The sequence below is a fragment of the Sphaerodactylus townsendi genome, linkage group LG02 (genome assembly GCF_021028975.2).
Source record: "Sphaerodactylus townsendi isolate TG3544 linkage group LG02, MPM_Stown_v2.3, whole genome shotgun sequence".
In the NCBI taxonomy this organism is placed as follows: domain Eukaryota; kingdom Metazoa; phylum Chordata; class Lepidosauria; order Squamata; family Sphaerodactylidae; genus Sphaerodactylus; species Sphaerodactylus townsendi.
Genome location: NC_059426.1, coordinates 22,664,523 through 22,688,557, shown reverse-complemented (window position 1 = coordinate 22,688,557; position 24,035 = coordinate 22,664,523). Strand labels below are relative to the sequence as shown.

General features: G+C 44.2%; 1 protein-coding gene across 2 annotated transcripts in view; it reads right to left on the bottom strand.

The window, feature by feature from the left end:
• The window catches only part of PDE1A (phosphodiesterase 1A), a 199,894-nt gene that overhangs the window by 112,912 nt on the left and 62,947 nt on the right, over nucleotides 1–24,035 (bottom strand). The window contains exon 1 of one of the 2 annotated variants that reach the window (XM_048485394.1): nucleotides 20,572–21,187. The exons of the other annotated variant lie outside the window; for it this stretch is intronic. Within the exon in view, the coding sequence (XP_048341351.1) occupies nucleotides 20,572–20,624 (53 nt within the window). The 5' untranslated portion in view covers nucleotides 20,625–21,187. Of the gene's footprint in view, nucleotides 1–20,571; nucleotides 21,188–24,035 lie in introns of those variants that run through there. 2 annotated transcript variants of the gene reach the window in all.

Genomic DNA, 24,035 nt, shown 5'->3' with positions numbered 1-24,035 from the left:
GGGGGTTTATTTTCTAGCCTTTAAAACAACAGGGCTCTGCTGTTTTGGTCACCATCAACCAAAACTGGTGGTCCCTGGCCCCTCGGCAATGCGGCTGGCCTCCACGCGGGCCAGGACCTTTACTGCCCTGGCCCCGGCCTGGTGGAACGCCCTTCCTCCAGCTATCATCCGGTCTCCGCGGGACCTTTTAAGCGAGTTCCGCGGGGCCTCGCAAGACGGAGCTGTTCCGGCCGGCTCTCGGAGGACCCAGCCGCCAATAAGGTGCCCTCTGCCTTTGGCCTCCCTCGCCAAACATCTGGGCCACAACTACATCATTGAGACTCGCCATGCCCCCCTCCACCTTGGGGAGGGAGGGTTTTTTTTTGTTTTTTTTTTACAATATTGGAACGCTGGACGCCACTTTATAACTTTATATCTTTGTATCTTGAATTTTTATCTAAATTTAATCTTGGGCTTTAAACTGAGAATGTATTGGGAGTTTTATCGCTGCTTTTAAATGTTATTTAATTACACTGTTTTAAATACTGTACACCGCCCAGAGCCCCTCGGGGATGGGGCGGTATAAAAATCGAATAAAATAAATAAAATAAATAAAATAAAAACAACCACAACTCTTCTGGATAACGTTACATTTTTTGGTATTTGACCACAGGTTTTACCAACAGATCCTATGGCTCCTTCCGCACATGCAGAATCATTCACTTTCAAACTGCTTTCAGTGCTCTTTGAAGCTGTGCGGAACGGCAGAATCCACTTGCAAGCAGTTGTGAAAGTGGTTTGAAAACGCATTATTTTGCGTGTGCGGAAGGGGCCTCTGTTATGGCTTTCTGCAATAGCTCCTGGCTTTGACAACAAAGCACACAGTTTTAAGACCTATAGCTCCGCATTAGCGCTAGCCAAAATTTATGGCATTTCCCAATGACTGAAAATTTAGGAACCAGCACTGCAGCACCTATCAGTGTTAGGTGACAATAAGAACCACAACGCCAACATGGCAAAAATAATGACATTAAAAATTCTCATATAGCACTACCTGGAAGTAGGGGTGGGTAGTGTGGTGGCCAAGTTTGCAGATGATACCAAATTATGTAGGGTGGTGAGAACCGCAAAGGATTGCGAAGAGCTCCAAGCGGACCTTGATAAATTAGGTGAGTGGGCTCAGAAATGGCAAATGCAGTTCAATGTAGCAAAATGTAAAGTGATGCACATAGGGGCAAAAAATCCAAACTTCACATACACGCTACAGGGGTCAGTGCTATCAGTCACAGACCAGGAAAGGGATTTGGCTGCTGCCTTAGTTGATAGTTCCATGTGGAATGTCAACTCAATGCATGGCAGCTGTAGAAAAGGCAGAACTCTATGCTGGGGATAATTATGTAGGAAAGGAGTTGATAATAAAACTGTAAAGATTGCTTCATGCGTTCCTTATATAAAGTAGAGTGGTGCAACAATCAAGACTTGGAGTAACTTCCTCAGTTCAGTCTTTCCTGGTCGCCACATCTCAAAAAGGACATCAAGAGATAGAAAAAGTGCAGAGTAGAAGGGCAACGAGGATGATTGAGAAGGATTGGAGCACCTTCCTTATGAGGAGAGGCTGCAGCGCTTTGGGACTCTTTTCTCAGTTTGGAGAGGAGACGTACTGAGGGTGGGATATGCGGATTGAAGTCTATAAAATTATGCATGGGGTAGAAATGTTGGACAGAGAGAATTTTTTTCTCTCTTTCTCACAATACTAGAAACAGGGGCATTCATTGAAAATGCTGGGGAAGCGAAGAATTAGGGACTAATAAAAAAGGAAACACTTTCCTTCTCACGAACGCAGATTGGTGTTTGGAATATGCTGCCACAGGAGGTGGTGATGGCCACTAACCTGGATAGCTTTAAAAAGGGCTTGGACAGATTTATGGAGGAGAAGTCGATCTATGGCTACCAATCTTGATCCTCCTTGACCTCAGATTGCAAATGCCTTAGCAGACCAGGTGCTCGGGAGCAGCAGTAGCAGCAGCAGCAGCAGGCCATTGCTTTCACCTCCTGCATGTGAGCTCCCAAAGGCACCTGGTGGGCCACTGCGCGTGGCAGAGTGCTGGACTAGATGGACTCCGGTCTGATCCAGCAGGCTATTTCTTATGTTCTTATGTTCTTATGCTTTGCAAATAGAAGGTGCTGCGTTTAATTCCTAGCAAGTCCAGCTAAATGGATCTCATTTACTGAGGCTGATGAAGATCCCTCTGCTGCTGAGATTATAAAAACAAGAGGGGAGCGTGAAACTCATGGGGGGAATCTTACTCCCCCAACCATTTACCGTACATTATAGAAAGGAGCAGTCCCAGGTGTCCACCACTATGGCGCTGGAGCTGCTCCCAGTGTCTGCCACTGACTGTTTGGACCCAGCGTGGCTCCCAGTGTCTGCTGCCACCTCAGAATAGGGACGTGGGTGGGAGGCCTCATTTGCTCGCCCGCTTACTTGCTTTCCTGTCAGCTTGTCCACCCACAGTGACTGTGAGTAAGCTGGGATGGGGTGGTCTCCATCCCTCTCATGTTCACTTGCTTGCCAGCCCACAGTGGACAGCAGCTTCTGGTGAGCCAACAAGAGTAGGAGGTTGGCCTCCCTCCCTTCCTCACTCACCTGCTTGCCCGTCTACAGGCGTTTGGGACAAACTGGTAAGATTGAGGTGGGGGTGGACTCCTTCCCTCATTCACTCACCCACTCGTCTGCCCAGAGTGGCTTTGGGCTAGCCAGTAAAATGTGTCGGAACGCCTCACCTGCCCACCTGATGCTGTTCCAAGTGATTAAGCAAGGGAGGCCTCCCCCTTACCCTTGGCTCGCCTGAAACTGTGCTGAGCTAGTGTGGATCCTTGTGGCAGCGACTACCACTTCAGCAGGTCAGAGTGGGGGTATTTCAACGCTGTTTTAAAACATCTTCAGATATTTCTGCAGAGGGTTCCCCAAGTCTGCAGGAAACCTGTTTGGGATGAGTGTACCCTCTATCTGCGGATTTAGGAAGCCGCAAGTAGGAGGCAAAGTGGGAATGAGATACATAGATTACTGCTGAACAGAATCACAGAGAGGAGACCACAGAAGGGGACCAAGGTTCTCATTCCGTGCCACAGGGTGGGGAAATACTTCAGTGTCACCACCCATGTTTGGGTTTCAAGAGTAACTTCTTATTTGGGAAGATAGAATTGACAAGAAACAAAGACAGCAGGGTTGGTCCTGTTTGCTAATTGAAAAGTTAGCTGCACACGCAAGTTGCGCCTTATCACAGCTATTGAGATATTGCCTTTGAAATGCTCTCCCCCTTGAAGGTTCTGTTTTACTCTCTTTTACACACCAGGTTAACATACATCCATGAACCCAGGTGTTTAATGGTGGGTTTTATCTTATCAGCTTTTAATGGTCTGCTTCTGTTTTATGCATAGCTTTTACACTGCCTGTCCTCAGTGGCTTGTGTTTTTCATTGTAAGCCACCGTGAGCCAGAATCTGAAGCATAGAAACATTCTAAATACAAAAATAATACCCCGACTCAGCAAACCAATTTATGTATATGCGCATATATTTACACTATGCAACGGGAATCCCCAAGCAGTAAATTGTTTGAAAACCAGAAAGATATTCTGTGAAAGCTAGTTTCATATATATATTGATGCAATATGTACATATTTTGGACCTTCTGTTCTGAAAATTCTGCATTGTTTAAAATTGAGAAGGCATATCTTCTGGATTAGAAAAAACATCAAACAAAAACTTAATTCCATTTTTTAGTCCTAAACTGCAGCCATTCATTTTACAAAGTATTTGGACTTAACTCACGTCAGATAAAAGAGTGAGCCGACACTGATTTCCTTAGCATTGCAGTGCCACCATGATCAATTTTATTCCAAAATATCTACCCAAAGTATTTTGCCATTACTGTCAATCTCCTGAAATGCCAGTTTATACTTTGATTTCAAGATGTGAGGATTCTTGCTTTTTATTCTGACATCAGAATACTGGGGGGTTCTGTTACTTTGAACTAGTACATCTGATGTCTTCAACGATTCTATCTACTGCTATCTTCCATTAGTATGAAATATCCGAGGGATATGTGTTGTGGATAATTTAAAGGGTTCTTGATCATCTCTTCACACCAGTCAACTCTCTTCAACACATTTAGCCCACTCTTAACATTTACAGGATCTGGGTGAACATGCTTATATTTACCCAGGCTTCTAGCTGAACTTTTTGTTGACCTTTCAGATGGTTCTTATTTTTATGATCTCACTCTGCATTGCTCTTGCTTTGTCAGCTTACTCCTATGGGCTCCTTTCTATTAATTTATTTATTTAATTGAAATGTTTAGAGCCCACTTTTCCCATAATTCAGAGGATTACAAATGCGCATTCCTTTGAAAACACAATAAAAACCCATAACACCTCCTGCAGCCTACACCGCATTAAAAGCCTGTGCTGCATAGCTCTAGAGATGGCATGACACTAGTTGCAGAGGCTTATCTGGTGAACCAGATGCGTTTTCACACTCCTACATTCCTGTGGGTGACCTTGGGCTAGTCACAGTTCTTTGGAACTCTCTCAGCCCCACCTACTTCACAAGGTGTCTGTTGTGCGGAGAGGAAGGGAAAGGAGCTTGTAAGTCACCTTCAGCCTCCTTACAGGAGAGAAAGGAGGGGATATAAATCCAAACGGTTCTTCTTCTTCTTGGGTAACCCATTCCATATGGTTGGAGCTATGGTGGAAAAATCATGGGCTCTGGTTGATGTCATATGTGGGGTGGGGACAATTACCAGATGACAGATGAGACCCAAAACTGGTACACAGGGAAATATACAAAGAAATGTTTCTTTAGGACTTCAAAAGGTCAAAGCCACACGAACTGAATCTGGGGATAAAAACTACCAGCTAATGGAGCTGTTTTAGAATAGCTGAGAGATCTTTTTGTTTTTATTCTTTTATTTATTAGGTTTGATATCCCAATGCTCTCCTTTCGGGTTTGTCTGCTAACCCCTGGCAAATAGGGCTCCTGCATTACAGACAAGCAGCAGGTTCTGAGTTGTCTTTAAGGGCAGCCCAATGTACAGTAGACTACAGTAATCCAGCCACAAGGTTACAAAGCCAGGGATCAGTGTGGTCATATCAGCTGATAGCAGGAACTGCTGGCCATTAAACTAACGGTTCTCAAACAGTAAGTCTTTTAAAAAATAAAAATCAAGTTTTACACTGTCTTACATCAATAAGATGTTAGGTTTTTGTGGTTTTACTGGCTACTCAATGCACATTGAGATGGTTTTATCGTTGGTGGAGTTAGGTCATTGGAAGAAGAGCTTGGATTTATTTATTTATTTATTTATGTATTATATTTGTATACCGCCCTCCCCGAAGATTGGGTTAGAAGAAGTCTGCAGGGTTGCAAAGTGGCTCCTACTTTATTTAATTTATTTTTGAACGATCTACCTCATGCTCCAGTGTTTGGTGAATGGTCACAGTCCTAAGCTACATTCTACCCATGTTCCCTTGCTCTTGTATGCAGATGATGCTGTGTTATTGTCTTTGTCCAGCATTGGCCTTAAACACTTATTACACTGCTTTGCCAACTATTGTGAAGTGAATAGATTTGAAATTAGTTATGTTAAATCCAAAATGCTCATCTTTGCCAAGAAGTGGAAGCCCATGTCTTGGCACGTTAAGGGCCATAAAATCGAACAGGTCAAATACTTTCGATCTCTTGGTATTTGCTTTAGGCCGTTTATGCACGGCTCCAGCTCTACTGGCGCAGAGTTTCACGGGCGCAGTGGAGCCTGCTCGCGACGAAGGCGGTATGCAGGGGAGGTCGGGTAGAGGCAGGTTGCCCAAGACGGGATTATCGGTAGGTCAGCAGTTCGCTGCCCTCCGGACTTCTGGAGGTCGAGGACAGGGCGGGCCGCTAATACCGCAGACGCATCATCATCGCAGAAGGACACGGTAAGTGGAGGGAGGAGGGGGAATAGTTTCGCGCGCCGTTCGCATCGCTGCCAGGAAGACGCTTCCCTTCCCCAACAACAAACTTTAAAGGGTTAAAGTTGTTTATGCCTGAGGCCTTCCTGCGGGAGGGGAAGTTGCGATTTCAGTTCCGCCGCTGCCGCGCGCTGCAGCAGCTGGCGCTTGTAGAACGGGCGCCTGGGGCTTACCGCCCCAGGCCGTCAGATGGGCCGCGTAATAAACGGCTTTAGATATAATTTGTCATGGCTCTCACTGCGACAAGCAGTAATTACTTCTGCACATACCAACATTACGACAATAAATCGCTTTTTCTATAGCAAAAGTAACTAATACATTCCTGCTGTCCTGAAGGTTTTTGGGGCTAGGATTGGTTCCCTGTTATTGTTTGACTTCTCCATCTGGATTCTGGCAATAAATAAATCACTTAATATATTACATTCCAAGTTTCTTTGGCAACTAATGGGGCTCTCTAGATGTGTGCCTTACTCTGTGCTGTGCATAGAGATGGGCCAAACTACTCTTGAAACTTTGGCATGGATGAGGGCCGTAACATTTTGGCTGCATATACACTTTCAAGAGGTTCTAATAGCTATATTTCCTCTCTGTTATTGGAGCACTTTGTTTCAGAGTGGTATACTCTGATTCTCAGCAAGATTAAAGCAATTGGCTTGCCTTGGGAATCACTTCTCATGTTTACGAATAAGGAAGCTTGCAGGTTAGTCAAGAACAGACTCTTGGATCTTGACTTTCATAACTCGATCCTTGCAGCTAAGACAACTTGTTCCCCTACCACATTATTAATTCCATGTGAGTTATGGCAGCATATCTGTGCATCTTGATTAACCCCACCCAGAGGAGAACCTTGGCTACTGCACGATGTAATGTGTCACCATCAGCTCTTTTGGATGGGAGATACAAAAATGTGGAACGTTCTAAAAGGTTCTGTTCTTGTGATTTGGTTACTGTCGAAACACTTGACCACTCTTTGTATGCCCCAAATATGACAAGATACAGATGAAACATATGAACTCCATTTTTTGCATTGTTCCCAATGGCAACAGTATATATAAACAGTTATAAAATTTCATGTCTCCCGAATAGTTCTGATGTACTTTTTTGTGAGAATGTTGCACATTTCATTCTTGAGATCAGTAATTTCTAATCGTATTCTCACTTGCAATTTTTCTTTATTATAAATATCTGTTCTGTAGTATTTTGTTTCTGTTTGCCAATAAAAGCCGTTGTTGTTGAGTTTGGATTTATATCCCACCTTTCTCTCCTGCAAGGAGACTCAAGGTGGCTTACAAGCTCCTTTCCCTTCCTTTCCCCATAACAGACACCTTGTGAGGTAGATGGGGAGTTCCGAAGAACTGTGACTAGCCTAAGGTCACCCAGCAGGAATGTAGGAGTAGGGAAACACATCTAGTTCACCTGATAAGCCTCTGCTACTCAGGTGGAGGAGTAGGGAATCAAACCCGGTTCTCCAGATTAGAATCCACGTGCTCTTAACCACTACACCACGCTGGCTCTCTTTTATTATTATTTGTGTCATTGTTTTTAATTGTTTTATCTATTTTATTGTCATCTACTTTTACCAAGTCACTGGAAAGGCAGCATGAACTATCTTAAACACAGTTCAACATAAATCAACTATCATTCAGAACCAAACTTCAAAGCAGGCAAGGGGTGAGGGAGTCCATCTGAATCCTTTCACTTTGGACTGGACCTGAAGACTCCTTTTTACTAAGTGGCGTAAGGTCTATTCATTTATTAAATTCATTGATGCCCAACAGAGACCCCAAACATCCTCCATCATTCTCCTCTGTTCTAGCTTCACAACAACTCTGTGAGATAGGTTAGGCTGGACGTGTGTGTCTGGCTCAGACACACCCAGCAAACGCTCACGGCAGAATAAGGGTTCCAAACTTGGGTCTCCTACATCTTAACTTCATGTATGCTAATCACGACAACCAGCCATTGGCTCTCATCCCACTGGAATGGTATCCCTCACTCGGCAGAAAGCAGCTGTAGGATACAATCATGTCCTTTCCTTAGAATCAGAGCTCCATTGAACAGCATATCAATAAATGTTCTTGAATATAAGAAAGTACTTTGCCGGATAAGACCAATTGTCCGTCTAATCCAAAAGGATAAACAGATGTTCCCAGAAAATTCCCAGTGAAACGATCATGGAGGTCACAGCAATTGATATTCAGATACATACCGCCTGTGAACATCAAGGCCCTATTTGACAATTATGTCTAATAGCCACAGAGGCATCTCATGGATTTACCTTTTGAAACCATCCCAGAGATCAGTCATCACTACTTCAGACTACCGTTTGGGGGTTTGATGCTATTCTCTTTGACTTTGAATTATCTCATAATGTTTCCTAGCAAATGGTGTTTCATAGCACATCATTTCAAAATAATTAGATGAGGTAATGGAAGGCATTTTATATTCTTTTAAAAATATTACATTTGTTAAAAATGTGCAGCAATTGAAGATACCCAGTTTTAGTATCTCCCTTTTCCCTCGATTCTGAATAAAAAGGTTTTTTAGCAGTATTAATCTGGTAGAGATGTTTCAAATGTTTCTTGAGCACTACCCTGTTGCTTTAATTCTGTTTTGCTTTCTTTCTCTGTTAAGGCAGACAATCCAGAGTCCCATATCTCTTTCCAATCAGAATAGAGTCGGCATATATAATGTGTACTAACTTGGCATTTCACAGATCCTAGCAGTGTGTTCTGCTATTAAATGTCAGTTTTAATGCAATAGCCTGGCTGGACTAAATGATTTAAATCCGAAGATTTGGGAAAAATTCTAAACTTACAGTAGACCCAGTGTACATACGTACACACACACACACACACACACACACACACACACACACAGAGAGAGAGAGAGAGAGAGAGAGAGAGAGAGAGAGAGAGAGAGAGAGAACAAAGCTTTATTTACAAGTCATTATCGGGGGTTTTCCCATAGGTTGCAATTTGAGAGTAGGGTCCCCAACTGGCATGAGTTTAGAAGTATTCGAGTCCCTCTTTTGTCCATATTTATAGCTTTCCTGACTTTCAAAATTTAACATAATTATTCTTAGGTGACTAGACAGCTTGTGTCACTTTTTCCATGATTAACTTTTTCAAATGTACATAAAAGGACAAAACTTTTTAAAGAATTAAATAAAGTATGCTGAAGGACAAGTCAGTGGAACCATATTTTTGGAGCTCTATCGGGATCGGCACGGCACTCCCCACTGCCTTCAGTGCCGACCCTTATTGCTCTCTTGTGGTTTCCTACTCTTTTGGACAATCTGAATGGGACACAGGTTGTCGGGGCAGTGGGTGACTATTAAGCTTTCCTTGTACTAACCTCTTTGATGCCCAGGCAAACACAAGTGTCCCCACAGAGCAGTGATGTATGGGTGAGAAGGTCTAATGGAAACACATCAAGAAAGATGCCCTACCTGGAAAAATCCTCTTCAAGACAAAGCTTTATTCTCTCTTCCAGGGCTAACAATCTTTGTCGAGGAATAGCTATGTTCATGGCTGGTTCCAGGTTTTGGGGGATCAGGGGACTCTCCCCTCTTTGGCCCACCATGAGACCCCTCCACTGGCATCTCTCTTCCCTCTCGCCCCCTGTCTAAGCACAAATGTACTGCAGAGGTTAGACTCATAGAGTCCCAGGGTGCCCAGGCCATAGCCTGAATTAATACCCCATCAGTAAGTTCCTGCCTCACACTGGGCAATGGCACATGCTGGTAGGGGCTGATGGGAATTGTAGTTCCTGAACATCTGGAGAGCCGTAGGTTCCCTACCCCTGGACTAGAGCATTGGCTTAAGATCTCTGAGGCCCAGATTCAGATTTCCACACAGCTGTAAAGAATTCTAGGCAATGTTGGGTCAGATATCCTCTCAGCCTAACATACCTCACAGGAAAGTCATGAGGATAACATACTGAGAACCATGTGCTTGTCCTGAGCTCCTTGGATGAAGGACAGGATGAAAGTCAGATATTGCCCTTTAAAAATAACCAAAGAACCTGGGATTCATTCATAGGTCTTGTGACATCTGTTCTGACCCCATCAAATGCCTTTCGAAAAAGCAACAAAGTCAAACAAATTTAGCCACATCAGCATAGCACTGTTGGCTATCAAAAGACGTTTTGGAAATTCAACCCATACAGGTGCACAATGGAACATCTGATGCATGACAATTTTTGTGCTTCACTGCTACTAATGATGTTCTGTCAAAACATATGCAGAGAGAACAGTCAAAACCCAAGTCAGAACTTCCCCTTTCCCTCTATAATCCTGGGTATGCAAACCCTTCTTCAAATCCTACCCCTGCTTCATACAACTGGTTTTACCCCTCGAACATACCTGTGGGGATCAACTCCCATTCTTCCACCTCTTGAAGTGGAACAAAGTTAAGACAGTAGTGTTTAAATAAAGCTGGAATTGCTTTCTGATGCCAAAACAAGGGCAGTTTTCCTTGTCTACCTCTGCTTTTACTGTCCACTATTGGATATTTCTGGTGTCTATATTAGTGCATGTGTATTTTCCAGGCATATACAAAATACCTTCCGCGTGGCCTTCCATTTCTAAATTGTGTTTTTTTTTTTTTTCCACCCCTCCCTTTCTGAAAACCCTGCTTAACTCTTCATGACTTAATATGAGTGCAGCAGTAAGTTAGTTCTTAGAATCATGCGGAAATCTGGATTCAAACCCAAGTCAGTCAGCCATGAAGGCTCACTGAACATTATGTAGAAAAATCATACTCTTTTCAGCCAAAACCGTCCGCCTAGGGTTGTTATGGTAATCAAGCAAGAAAAGGGGAGAAGAGCCCTAAGTTATCTAGAGATGGTGGGATGCAAAACTTGAAAAAGACATTGGAAGAACAGACAGGACCATGAGGAGACATGCGACTTAAACAGATGTGCTGGCTTTTGGAAACAAAAGTGGAAAAGGTAGAGTATGAACATTTTGAATAGAATAAATAAATAAACCCAGACCATCCATAAAGAATAATAATGCAATTTAAACGGAGAAGGAGTGGAGCAAGGAGGCAAAGGATAAGCCGCCAACAGGCCTGAGAAGACCATCCTGTCCTTTTAAAAGAAACTTTAACGGAAGTTCGTTATTTACCACGCCATGTTATTTTCCCTCCATTACATGAAAAGCTTCTTGCATCGCCCATTTACTTCTGCTTATTGATCTGTGATGAATTTCCAGTTGATGGGCTTAGTTCAGAAACCCTCGGAAAGCAGTTGGAACTGAGGACGTGGAGGAGAGTTAAGACTGAGAGCTTCTAGTTAGCTATATTAACTGTTCTCAATTCGTTTTGTTATTAGATGTAAATAAACTTTTCAAAAATCACTACTGTCATCCTTCCTACTTGCTGTTGTGGATTTTCTGGGCTTTGTGACCATGGTCTGGTAGTTTTTGCTCTTAACGTTTCATCCACATCTATGGGTGGCATCTCCTTTCTGGAGAGAAACACATCTTATTGTGACATGCCTCTGGGGATACTGACCACAGATGCGAGTTAAATGTTAAGAGCAAAACCTACCAGACCATGACCACACAGTGTGATGGAGCCAGCGTGGTGTAGTGGTTAAGTACAGGTGGGTTCTAGTTTGCAGAACTGGGTTTGATTCCCCATTCCTCCGTTACATGAGTGGTGGATGGGCTTCTATCTGGTGAACCGTGGATTTGTTTCTCTGCTCCTACACTACGAAAAGCCTGCCAGTGATCTGGGTGACCTTAGCTATAGCCCCCTCAGAATTCTGTCAGCCCCACCTACTGCTCACAAGGTGTTTGTTCCATGGAGAGGAAGGGAAAGGACTCAGAGTTTGTAAGCCCCCTTGAGTCTCCTTACAGGAAAGAAAGAGGGCAGGGGTATAAATCCAAACTCTTTTTCTTTACAGCCCAGAAAACCCATAACAGCCAGTGCTGAATTCGGCCAGAAAGTCTACTGATAGCTGGCTTAAACTGATGACAAATATCTTTCCGTGTATGTTAGCAACCTAAAGAAAGTTATTTAAATGGAAGGAAAGCATTTACAAAATATGCCCGCAGGTATACCGCTAGCAAGTGTGGTCGCTAGTTTTCCCTACCACTCGTGGCAACATGCATGCAAATCACCAACATAATCCCTCTGCCGTGCACCGTGAAAACGCTATTTCCCTACCTGGAGCTTTGAATCCAACTGAAGGGTGGAGGCGGTAATAGTGTAGTCCATACTGTCCGAACTTTAGTTCAGAGCGCAAACCCAAGCTGGCTGCCTTTGTACCGGCGTTCTCAGCTGGCGAAACCCAGGAAAGGACCTGACATCAGGTGAAAAAAGCAATTCCTGAATTCATTGGTTTCCAGCGTCTTCCGGCGATTCTCACTTTAGGGCTTTCCTCAAGACAGCAGAGGCAACCTTAGGGTTGACTCGCGGCCCTATGAAATCATTACCTGAGCTCTCGACTCTTCTATTATTCCGCGACAGCAGCCTGGTTGTCTCTCCTAACGGAGTTCAGAGGGGCGGGTTACCCCCTCGTGATCTTCGCTTCGCCTCATTCCCGACATTGTTGTTCTATATGGAAACGTGTAAAGCGCTGCAACTTTTTCGCTCTTGCAATACAGGAGCTATGTTGTGACAATGTCACAAAGTGCCTACTTCCTCGCCTGTCGCCAAACTGGCGTATGGAATTCGTATTTTCAAGGAAGCCTCTCTGTCGCGAAAGCAGAACCTGGCGCAGAGCTGAGCTGCTGCTTCATGAACTAGAAGGGTTTGTTTCTGAAGGTGAGCTGGCCAGCCATGATTCTCTGCTCTGGGCGCTGCGGGCCAAAATACCGCACTGCATTTCAGCTATTGGCAGAGTCAAGCGCCAGAAGCCCACCACTACCAAGCTCGCTTGAGTGCAAACCTGGGTTCGCAAAAAGTCGAAATGCCTCGAAAATTTGATGGTGAGAGGGGGGGGGGAGCAGAGACACGAAGCCTTCTAACGCTACGGGCTGCGCGGAGTACCCGGTTCGAATCCATGCGTCGAACCGCGTCGTAATCCTACAGTGCGGGAGGGCCCTAAGTTTCGCCAGAGGGAGCTTCGTATTGGCACCCTGATCTTTCTCATCTTGGAAGCTAAACAGGTATTGGCACTTGGATGGGGATATAATTCACAAAAGGCAGTTATTCTTGGCAGCTGCACGTCAAAACTCCCTGAATGTTCAACACTCTGTTTCAAAACCTTACGCTGGGGTTGGCCGCTGTTATTGCTACCTCGATTTCTCGCGGAGCCTTCTCCTGGATGGTACCTTTAGGATTTCAGCCTTAAAAGTGCTCAATCCTTTGTTTATTGGTAATCCTATTCTAAAACCAGCATTATCAATGGGATTTTAGAAAGTGTTAACTCCACTTCAAAAAATTGTATTCGATGCAGCAACTAATGTACAACCATATACAATAATATTAGCAACTAGTTGTAACTTTCTAACTGCTCCATAGCACATGGCTTTAAATGGCCTCCATGAACACATGTATGAAAAAGCTTATTTGAGGACATCATAATTCTTTTCTGAAAAGGCATCATTTACATTTCTGGTTGGCTTTTAAAAAAGCAGTACGAATTCTAGCTTTGGATGCCTCCAGCAAAATTTATGGCAGATGCGTTTTGTCTAGATACACCAATGATGCTGTTCACATTAATATCGCAGTGCTTTAAAGTACTTTTAAGCATTTCACAGAAAAACATTCCCAAAGGCAGAGTACTGAGGCTGTAAAATTCAAGTGGCATACAGATCTAGGAGAACTGAATAGCCACACCCACATATGTTGCCAGGCCAAATTAAAACCAAAATCTCTACATTCTATCAGGTCCCATCCTCTGAAGCCTCTCAGGTTTATTTTCCTGCGCTTCTTGATCTTCAGGGTCATTCATTACAAATAAAATCCCACCTGATTTCTCTCTGATTTCTCATGTCCCAGTAGAAGAGGACATTGAGGGGGGGTAGGGTTGCCAGATCCGTGACTGAGAAACTCCTGGAGATTTCGGGTGGTTTCCAGGGAGGCAGGCGGACTTACGCGGGTAACACACACATAGAGCCTCCTAAGCAGTTTTCATTTCCGTGATGAACTGACTTCTGTAGTTCGGAGGTGAGCTGCCACTGTGGGAGATGGCCATCCCGGCCCTACCTGGAGGCTGGCATCCCCGCTCTGTGGCTAACACCCTATGGAATAGAGCTTAGAATAGACTTCCTGTTTTCCAGATAAGCCTAAAATTAGAACCAGTTCCCAGCAGTAAGTTCTTCGTCAGCATGGCCAATTGGGCTACATGCTGGTAGGGGCTGATGGGAATTGTAGTTCCTGAACATCTGGAGAGCCGTAGGTTCCCTACCCCTGGACTAGAGCATTGGCTTAAGATCTCTGAGGCCCAGATTCAGATTTCCACACAGCTGTAAAGAATTCTAGGCAATGTTGGGTCAGATATCCTCTCAGCCTAACATACCTCACAGGAAAGTCATGAGGATAACATACTGAGAACCATGTGCTTGTCCTGAGCTCCTTGGATGAAGGACAGGATGAAAGTCAGATATTGCCCTTTAAAAATAACCAAAGAACCTGGGATTCATTCATAGGTCTTGTGACATCTGTTCTGACCCCATCAAATGCCTTTCGAAAAAGCAACAAAGTCAAACAAATTTAGCCACATCAGCATAGCACTGTTGGCTATCAAAAGACGTTTTGGAAATTCAACCCATACAGGTGCACAATGGAACATCTGATGCATGACAATTTTTGTGCTTCACTGCTACTAATGATGTTCTGTCAAAACATATGCAGAGAGAACAGTCAAAACCCAAGTCAGAACTTCCCCCCCTTTCCTACCTTACAAACCCTCTTCAAATCCCACTCTATTTACAACTGGTTTACCCTCAACATACCTGTGGGGATCAACCTACCTTCCACCTTGAAGTGGAACAGTTAAGACAGGTGTTTAAATAAAGCTGAATTGCTTTCTGATGCCAAAACAAGGCAGTTTTCCTGTCTACCTCTGCTTTACTGTCCACTATTGATATTTCTGTGTCTACAGTGCATGTGTATTTTCCAGGTATACAAAATACCTTCCGCGTGGCCCCATTTCAAATTGTGTTTTTTTCCACCCCCTCCCTTTTCTGAAAACCCTTGCTAACTTTCATGACTTAATATGCAGCAGTGTTAGTCTAGAACTGCGGAAATCTGGATTCAAAACCCAAGTCAGCCATGAAGCTCACTGAACACAGGAAAATCATACTCTTTCAGCCAAACCGGCCGCCTAGGGTTGTTATGGTAATCAAGCAGAAAAGGGGAGAAGAGCCCTAAGTTCTCTAGAGATGTGGGGGATAAAACTTGAAAGACAAAGAACAGACAGGACCATGAGAGGAGACAGACAAACAGATGTGCTGCTTTGAACAAAAGGGAAAGGTAGAGTATGAACATTTTAATGAATAAATAAATAAACCCAGACCATCCATAAAGAATAATGCACGCAAACGGAGAAGGGAGTGGAGCAAAGGAGGGTTGCCAACAGGCCTGGAGAAGACCATCCTGTCCTTTAAAAGAAACTTAACGGAATGTTATTTACCACGTCATGTTATTTTCCTCCATTACATGAAAAGCTTCATCGCCCATTTCTGCTTATTGACTGTGATGAATTTCAGTTGATGGGCGGAGTTCAGAAACCCCGGAAAAGCAGTTGGAACTGAGACGGGAGAGAGTTAAGACTGAGAGCTTCTAGTTAGCTATTAACTGTTCTAATTGCTCTTGTTATTAGATGTAAATAAACTTTTCAAAAATCACTACTGTCATCCTTCCTACTTGCTGTTGTGGATTTTCTGGGCTTTGTGACCATGGTCTGGTAGTTTTTGCTCTTAACGTTTCATCCACATCTATGGGTGGCATCTCCTTTCTGGAGAGAAACACATCTTATTGTGACATGCCTCTGGGGATACTGACCACAGATGCGAGTTAAATGTTAAGTTAAATGTTACAGAGCAAAACCTTACAGTGTAATGGAGCCATGACCACACAGTGTATTGGTTAAAGCGCGGTAGTGGTTAAGTACAGGTGGGTTCTAGTTTGCAGAACTGGGTTTGATTCCCCATTCCTCCACATGAGTGGTGGATGGGCTCTTATCTGGTGAACTGGATTTGTTTCTCTGCTCCTACACATGAAGCCTGCTGGGTGACCTTGGGCTAGCCATAGTTCTCTCAGAATTCTGTCAGCCCCACCTACTGCTCACAAGGTGTTTGTTCCATGGAGAGGAAGGGAAAGGACTCAGAGTTTGTAAGCCCCCTTGAGTCTCCTTACAGGAAAGAAAGAGGGCAGGGGTATAAATCCAAACTCTTTTTCTTTACAGCCCAGAAAACCCATAACAGCCAGTTGAATCTGGCTGTGAAAGCCTACTTATTAAGCTTCTATTAAACTGATGTGACAAATATCTTCCAGGTATGTTAGCAACCCAAGGAAAGCATTTTAAATGGAAGGAGGCCTTCAAAATATGGCATACGTTACAAGTGGTCGCTAGTTTTCCTCACTGTGGCAACATGCATGCAAATCACCAACATCTTCCTCTGCAGTGCACCAGAAATTCATATTTCCTTACCTGGAGCTTGAATCCACTGAAGGGTGGAGGGTAATAGTGTAGTCCAGTACTGTCCGAACTTTAGTTCAGAGCGCAAACCCAAGCTGCTGGCCTGTACTGGTGTGCTCATTAAGGAAACCCTGACCTGACATCAGTAAAAAGCACCCTGAATTATTGGTTTCCAGCACTCTATGATTTCACTATCCAGGCGCTTTTCCAAGACAGCAGAGGCAAGTAACTCTAGGGTTGACTTCGTGTCTCTGCGGTTCGCTGCGTGGAAATCGCTACCTGAGCCTCGACTTCTTCTATTATTATTCCTCAGCGACAGCTTAGCCGGGTTGTCTCTCCGACCTGGAGTTCAGAGAGGCGGGGTTACTCTCCTTCGCGCATCTTTAAGCCCTCATTCCTGATTGGCTGCTGCTTCTATTGGCATGGAAAGCGTGTTAATGTAGCGCTGCCTCTTTTTTCGCAAGCTTTGCCACATAGGAGCTATGCGTTGTGACAATGTCACAGATGCCGATTCCTGCCTGCTCACAAACTGGCGGGGAATCTGCATTTTTCGCTGAAGCCTTCTCTGTCGCAGCAGAACGAGCAGAGCTGAGCTGTTGCTTCATGAACGAGAAGGGTTTTTTTTTGAAGGTGAGCTTTTCGCCGCCATGAGTCTCCCGTTCTGCGCGTGGCCAAAATACTGCACTGTGATTGGCTGGCTGGCAGAGTCAAGGGCGAGAAATTCTCCCATTGACTACTCGGCCGCTTCGCTTGACGGCAACCTGGGTTCTGCAAAAGTCCCGAAGCCTCGAAAATTTGATGGTGAGAGGGGGGGGAGCAGAGACAGACACGAGTCGAACGCTACGGCTGTGCGGAGTACCCGGGTCTGACCTATGTCGAACTAAGGTCGAATCCTACAGTGTGGAGGGGCCCTAAGTTTTCAGAGGGGAGCTGTATTGGCACCCTGATCTTTTCTCATCTTGGAAGCTAAACAGGGCTGGCACTTGGATGGGAGACCACAAAAGAAGACTTTGCAGCAGGCAATGTCAAAAACCTTTAATGTTCACTTGCCTTGAAAAACCCATGCTGGGGTCATTGTTGGTTGCTACTTGATTTTCGGTGGAGCCTTCTCCTGGATAAGTATCTTTAGGATTTCAGCCTTAAAGTGCTCAACTTTGTCATTGCAATCCTATTCTAAAACCAGTGACATCAATGGATTTAGAAAGGTGTTAACTCCACTTGGGGTGGCAATTTGTATCTGATGTACAACTAATGTACAACTACATATACAATATTACAACTAGTTGTAACTTTCTAACTGTCTATAGTACATTTTTAAATGGCCTCCATGAACACAAGGGAAAAAGCTATTTGAGGACATCATAATTCTTTCTGAAAAGGCAACATTACATTTTGTTTTGCTTTTTAAAAGTAGAAAATGAATTTGCTTTGGATGCCTCCAAATGAGCAGATGTTATTTTGTTCAGATACAGACGAATGATGCTGTTCCACATTATCGTGTGCTTTGGGGTGTCTTAAGCATTACACAGAAAAACATTCCTAAAGGCAGAGTACTAGGGTTGTGTAACTACAGATCTGAGAACCAGGCAAACACTAGCCACACCCACATATGTTATTGGTGGCTAAAATCAAAATCTCTACATTCTATCAGGTCCGATCCTCTGAAATCTTCAGGTTTATTTCTCCTGTGCTTTGATCTTCAGGTCATTCATTACAAATAAATCCCACTGATTCCTCTGGGATTTCTCATGTCCCAGTAGCAGGGGACAGAGGGGTAGGGTTGCCAGATCCAGACTGAGAAACTCCTGGAGATTTCGGGGTGGAGCCTAGGGAGGAAAGGGACCGACAGCGGGTACCAACACCACCATGCGAGCCCCCCCCCCCTCCTCGCCAAGCCAGCCATTTCTCTCAGAGGAACTGACTTCTGTAGTTTGGAGGTGAGCTGTAATTGTGGGAGATGCACAGACCCTACCTGGAGGTTGGCATCCCTACTCTGTGGCTAATTCCCATGGAATAGGTTTAGAACAGGGGTAGGGAACCTGCGGCTCTCCAGATGTTCAGGAACTACAATTCCCAGCAGCCTCTGTCAGCATGGCCAATTGGCCATGCTGGTAGGGGCTGATGGGAATTGTAGTTCCTGAACATCTGGAGAGCCGCAGGTTCCCTACCCCTGGTTTAGAACAAAGATATAACCAATGTAGTGTTACAGGCACTGGATTTGCAGCTTGTTCCACTGGGGATAATGGACAGAAATCCAGTTCTATTTAAAAAACAACAACTGAAGAGAGTTCCTACTACAATCAATTTGCAAACATTGAACAGGTTATGGGACTCTTTGTTGTAAAATGACAGTAAGCTTTGGCCTTCACTGCAGTGAGAAGTCGCTCACACTCAGCATGTCCGTAGGGGACCAACAGCACACATCCCAAGCCCATTGACTTCAATGAGCAGGGCTGTCCTTGAATTTGATGGGCAGAAATGCTCTAAACCCACTGATATCACTGCAGCAGGACCTTAAATGCACAGCCCAACAAGCACATTTCAGTTTTTCAGATCTGTGCAAGTATAGTTTCCACGGTGGCATAAAACTGTCTTTAATTTGCACTGACATTCCAGGCAATGTAGGTTTTGATGTTTGCATGACAGATACCCTGACTGCAGTTTTAAAGGTGGCACAGATCTGCTTTACAAATGCAGCAAATTCTGGAGATTCAACAGTGGGAAATTTAACCTCTGGGGCAAGAGTCTCCCCACTGGGATAGGTTTCTAGCAACAGAGATAATGTTATTCCTCCAACCTGCATCTGAAGCAGAGGTGCTGTTCATTGTGCAGGCAAGGAATTGCAAATCAGCTCCATTAATCTCTTGACTGAACAGATCGTTATAAATTTGCTGTGCCTTGACAGCACTTCACACACACGTGATTTCTTACTCACAGGACAAGGATTACAAACTTGTGAAGCCGTTCAGTCGAAATGAAAAGCTTGAATAGAGCAAAGAACAGAATTCTTCAACCTTGACATAAGGACGTTGGTCATAACGTTCACAAAGTGTACATATTTTAAAAATATAGTTACTATCTGATGGACTTTTTTCATTATTTTATAGGTCAGAATATACTGAGAATACATACTAGTGTTTGAATGAGACTGAATACAAATATCTGTTGGTCCGGTTTTTTGCTTGAAGCTAACCGACCACTCTGAGTTCCCAAGTAGTAAACTGGTAAAAATCTAAGTGACTTCAATGAGCTTTGAGCATCAACTATATGTAAGATCATGTAAGATCACAGCTCTCAGCTCTCAAATAGTTCAGATGTATGTATGTATGTAAGTACGAACGTACGAACATACGTACGTACGTATTTTGCCAAGACAGCATTTTTATAAATTTGGGCAGCAATCCTATCCATATTTACTGGGAGTAAGTCCCATCAGACTAAGTGGCACTTAACACTGAGCAAACATACATAGGGTCATACTGATTGAGTAGAAGTTGTTTTTTAATGCAATGTGATTGCATGTGAATACCAAATGGCTCTACATTTGCAAAGATGCATCCATATATCATTTCCAGCATGCAACAGAATCCACTAAAGCAAGCATGAAAATTGCCCTGTTATCTGAAGCCCCATTCCAGAACGCGATCAGAAGACTGCCGGACTTTGGGAATCAGTTTCTGTGTGCCTTTCGCAAACATGAAAATCCCACATAAAACCCAAGTGAAAGTTGATGACCTGTCTCGCTTCCTTGTTTTTGTTTTTTTAAACTTCCACCAAAGTCTCTGAAAGTTTACTCCAACCTGCACTAAAGTTACTAAAGCTTTGCAAAAACACCACTGGCAGGCACAGTGAATTAAGCTTCTGCTGTCGGAAAGTCCCTTGTTCGCTTTCCTATCTGAAAACCAAGTTAGCAAAAAGAGATGCAGGAGGGGAAGCCAAAAGCTCAGAATAGTTTTCTCCAGAGGAACGATGGTATGACTTACCGAAAGATAGGTCTTTGGAGATGCTTTTTCCTAATTGTAACACAATCATCCATTTAAATGAGGAGGGGTAATTGCTTTTTCCTGAAAACAGTTCCAGAGAAAATTTGGGAGCAGGAAACTTGTCCTTAGCTACTGAACTGTAGAGAACAGACAGAACAGAAGATTTTTTTTCTTGGTGCTGGGGAAAACCTCCCTCCCTCTCTCTGACTGTCGAACAAACTGGGGCCATAAGACCCACATAATGTCTAAGTAATCCCCGAGCATGTAGGCTGTACAGGCGGTTGGGAGTCAAGTTGATTGAAGCAGGAGAAGTGTGCTGGAATCCTTTCAGCGGTGCAAGGAAAACAGGAAACTTTGCCAAGTGCAAAGACAGGTACCAAAAGGGGAGGAAAAAAAGTTTGCCAGATGACTTCAGTCACTTCTGACACACGCTGGTCAAAGTCTTCAGCAGAGTCTCCCTCTCTCTGGGAAGCAAACCGTTTGGAAGCTCTCTTTTGAAGGCTGCCCTTTCTTCAAAATAAAAGTTTTCCAGCTGTTTCAGCAATCCCCTGCAAGGGCTTTCAGAAAGTTTTTTTGTCCCGCTGGTGGAGCTCGATGCAAATGAACAGAGACGGCTGCTTTTGGTCCTCGTGCCCGGCTTCTCCTCAGGACATGGCTGTAATTATTGGGGGCTGATGTGTGGCTCCAATTATGCATGTTCAACCGTTGTGCATAATTTTTGGCACTCACACAGTCTAGTATCCCACAGCTGGCCGAAACACAATGGGATGTTTGCAGCTGCTGGGACTTGAGCTACACAAAGCAGAGCGACTCTGCTAGAGTTAGGAAAATGAGGCTGGGGTTTGCTGGCAGAATGAAAAGCCACATTTCAAGTCAGCAATGCTTCATGCTGGTACAAAATTGCTCCCCAACATACTGAAATCCCAGTCAGTTCTGTTGCAGTTAACAGGAGTCAATGAGGCAGTAAACTGGTGTGGTTAAGATTCTGGACTGTACCACTTCAAAAGCCAGTAGGGGACTGGATGGCAACCAGCTGGAAATGGGTGATGGTGGTGAGGGAATGATGTCATGCCAAACCATAGAGTTTTGTCCAAATCCTAGAGTATCATGTCAATGTCATGCCAGGGATGTGACATCATTTCCGGTTATTTGCCAGAAGTGATATCACACCATTGGCATGGTGACACCCTTTAAAAAAATTATCCTGCTGGCTCTCAGCAGGCCAGTGGACAACAGGCAGGAAACCCGGGGGACTGATTCATTCAATGCTACCATATGTGATTCCTGTATTATGGAAACTATTACATAAAGTTTGATGTTGTTTTTCCACAGATGTGCTAGCAAATTATACACAAGGAAGATTTTTATATAGATTCTGTCCAGATCCTCTGCCAATGCCCTGCTTTTTCTACACCCATCTGCAGTGGGTGAGTTGAAAGATGGGCAGAAACAGGACTTGCTCAGTGGTGAAACTTTTTTTAAAAAAATGGTGAGCACCACAAGCTGTTTGGAAGGAGGTTGGCAACAGTTACTAAGCTTTCCAGCATATGAGTTCCGCTCAGCACAAACAAGACATCTGTGGGAATAGTGGTTAGCAGAATCTTACGAAATGATTGGATGAAGGGCAGCCCAATCCAAGAGCAGCTGCGCTCAGCTGCCACTCCCAAAGAGGTCTCACAGTGGCATGAGAAGGCCAAAAAGTCCCCCGCCACCACCAAGAAGGCCCAAAGGGCTGCACCGCACTCATGCCAGCCAAAGAGCTGGCTTAAGTGGGGATTGTGACCTGCCACCGTTCTGTCAGCAAAGGCCAGCAGGGAATCAACTGATGTCAGCTCCTCCCCCAGCCTGCCCCTGCTACACCAATGATGACAGGGTGCTGGCACAGCATTCAGAGTATCATTCCAGTGCGTGCACGCGCGGGGGGGGTGGGGGCAGCAACCGCACACCGGCAGGATCACCCCATCCACCAGGGTAAATGCCCCAGGGAGGGCTAATCTGCTGAACCAGCCAGCCTACCACTCCCTGAAGACCATTTCCCACTCTAGATGGAGCTCTGAAGGGGGGGAGGGGGAGAGGACGGTTTTCTGCCATCTGTTTTAGTATCTGTTTTAGTATTGGTTTACTTTTATATATTGGTTTTAAAGTTTTAATTATTATACCATTGTAAATGTTTATGTTGTAACCCACCCTGAGCCCTAAGGGTATAGGGCGGGATACAAATACAAAAAATAAATGAATGAATGAATGAATGAATGAATGAATGAATGAATGAATGAATGAATGAATGAATGAATACAGCACCTATCCATTAAAATGCAACCAGACCTTCTTGCAACAGCCCTAGGAGCCCATATTAACCTGATCTTGTCACAGCTCAGAAGCTAAACATGGTCAGTATTTGGATGGGAGACCACCAATTGAAAACTGGGTCTGCCATACAGAGCCAGGTGATGGCAAACCTGTGGTGGGATCCAAAAATTTTAGTAACAGGTTCCCATGGTGGTGGGCATTCCAGGGGCGGGGCATTAATAATTTCTCTGCTACTGTAAAAAAAAAGTTCCTAATTTCCAGCTGGTATCTTTCTGTCCATAATTTAAACTCATTATAGCAAGTCCTATCATCTACTGCCAACAGAAACAACTACTTCTCCTCTAATTGACTGCCTGTCAAACACTTAATACTTTCAAATACTTAATTTTGTTTCTAGAAATCAAAAGGAGGATACTTTCCTTAAACAAGGAACTTTACCATATTTCTAAAACATGTTTTTAAAACAGCCCAACAGGGAGAATTATCCCGTTTTCTACCTTCGCTAACCAGCCACATAAGGAAACAACAGGACTTTATGATTTTTGGATCTAATGGAATTTCTAATGGAAAAGCAGACCCAATTAGTAACCCCCTCTCGGCACACACAAATCATTTGTAACCCACTCTCGGGAACTGGTGAGAACCTGCTGGATCCCACCTCTGTGGCAAACCATTGCTGTCGGACTCTTGCCTTGAAAACCCCATGTGGCAGAATATCAGTACACTTCTTGCAGCTGAATTTGTACTAGACCATCAGAGCACAAATAGGTCACGTTACCTCAAGATGAGCATGAGGTTGAGGATTATTATTGCCTCAGCCTCAGGTCGTTTCTTCTTAATTCTTTTCAGGCAGTCCTCTCAATTCCCCGTGCACCATTCCCACAGCAAGGAATTTGACCTGAAGTGTGTTCTTCAGGCTAACTGCTTATGTGGAATGACTAAGAACTGGTCTGTAACATCCATTCTGAGTGCCAACAGAACATCCCGCAAACTCTTTTCTCCAATGGACAACGACACGAAGCCCTCTCAGTTTCACCCAGAAATGGAAAAGAGGGGGGATGGGTTTTTTTGTAATGCCGTAAAGCACTGCCAGAAAATTCACACACTTTATAGCCACTCCTGGAAAGGAATGGATCTTCATCACAACTGGATAG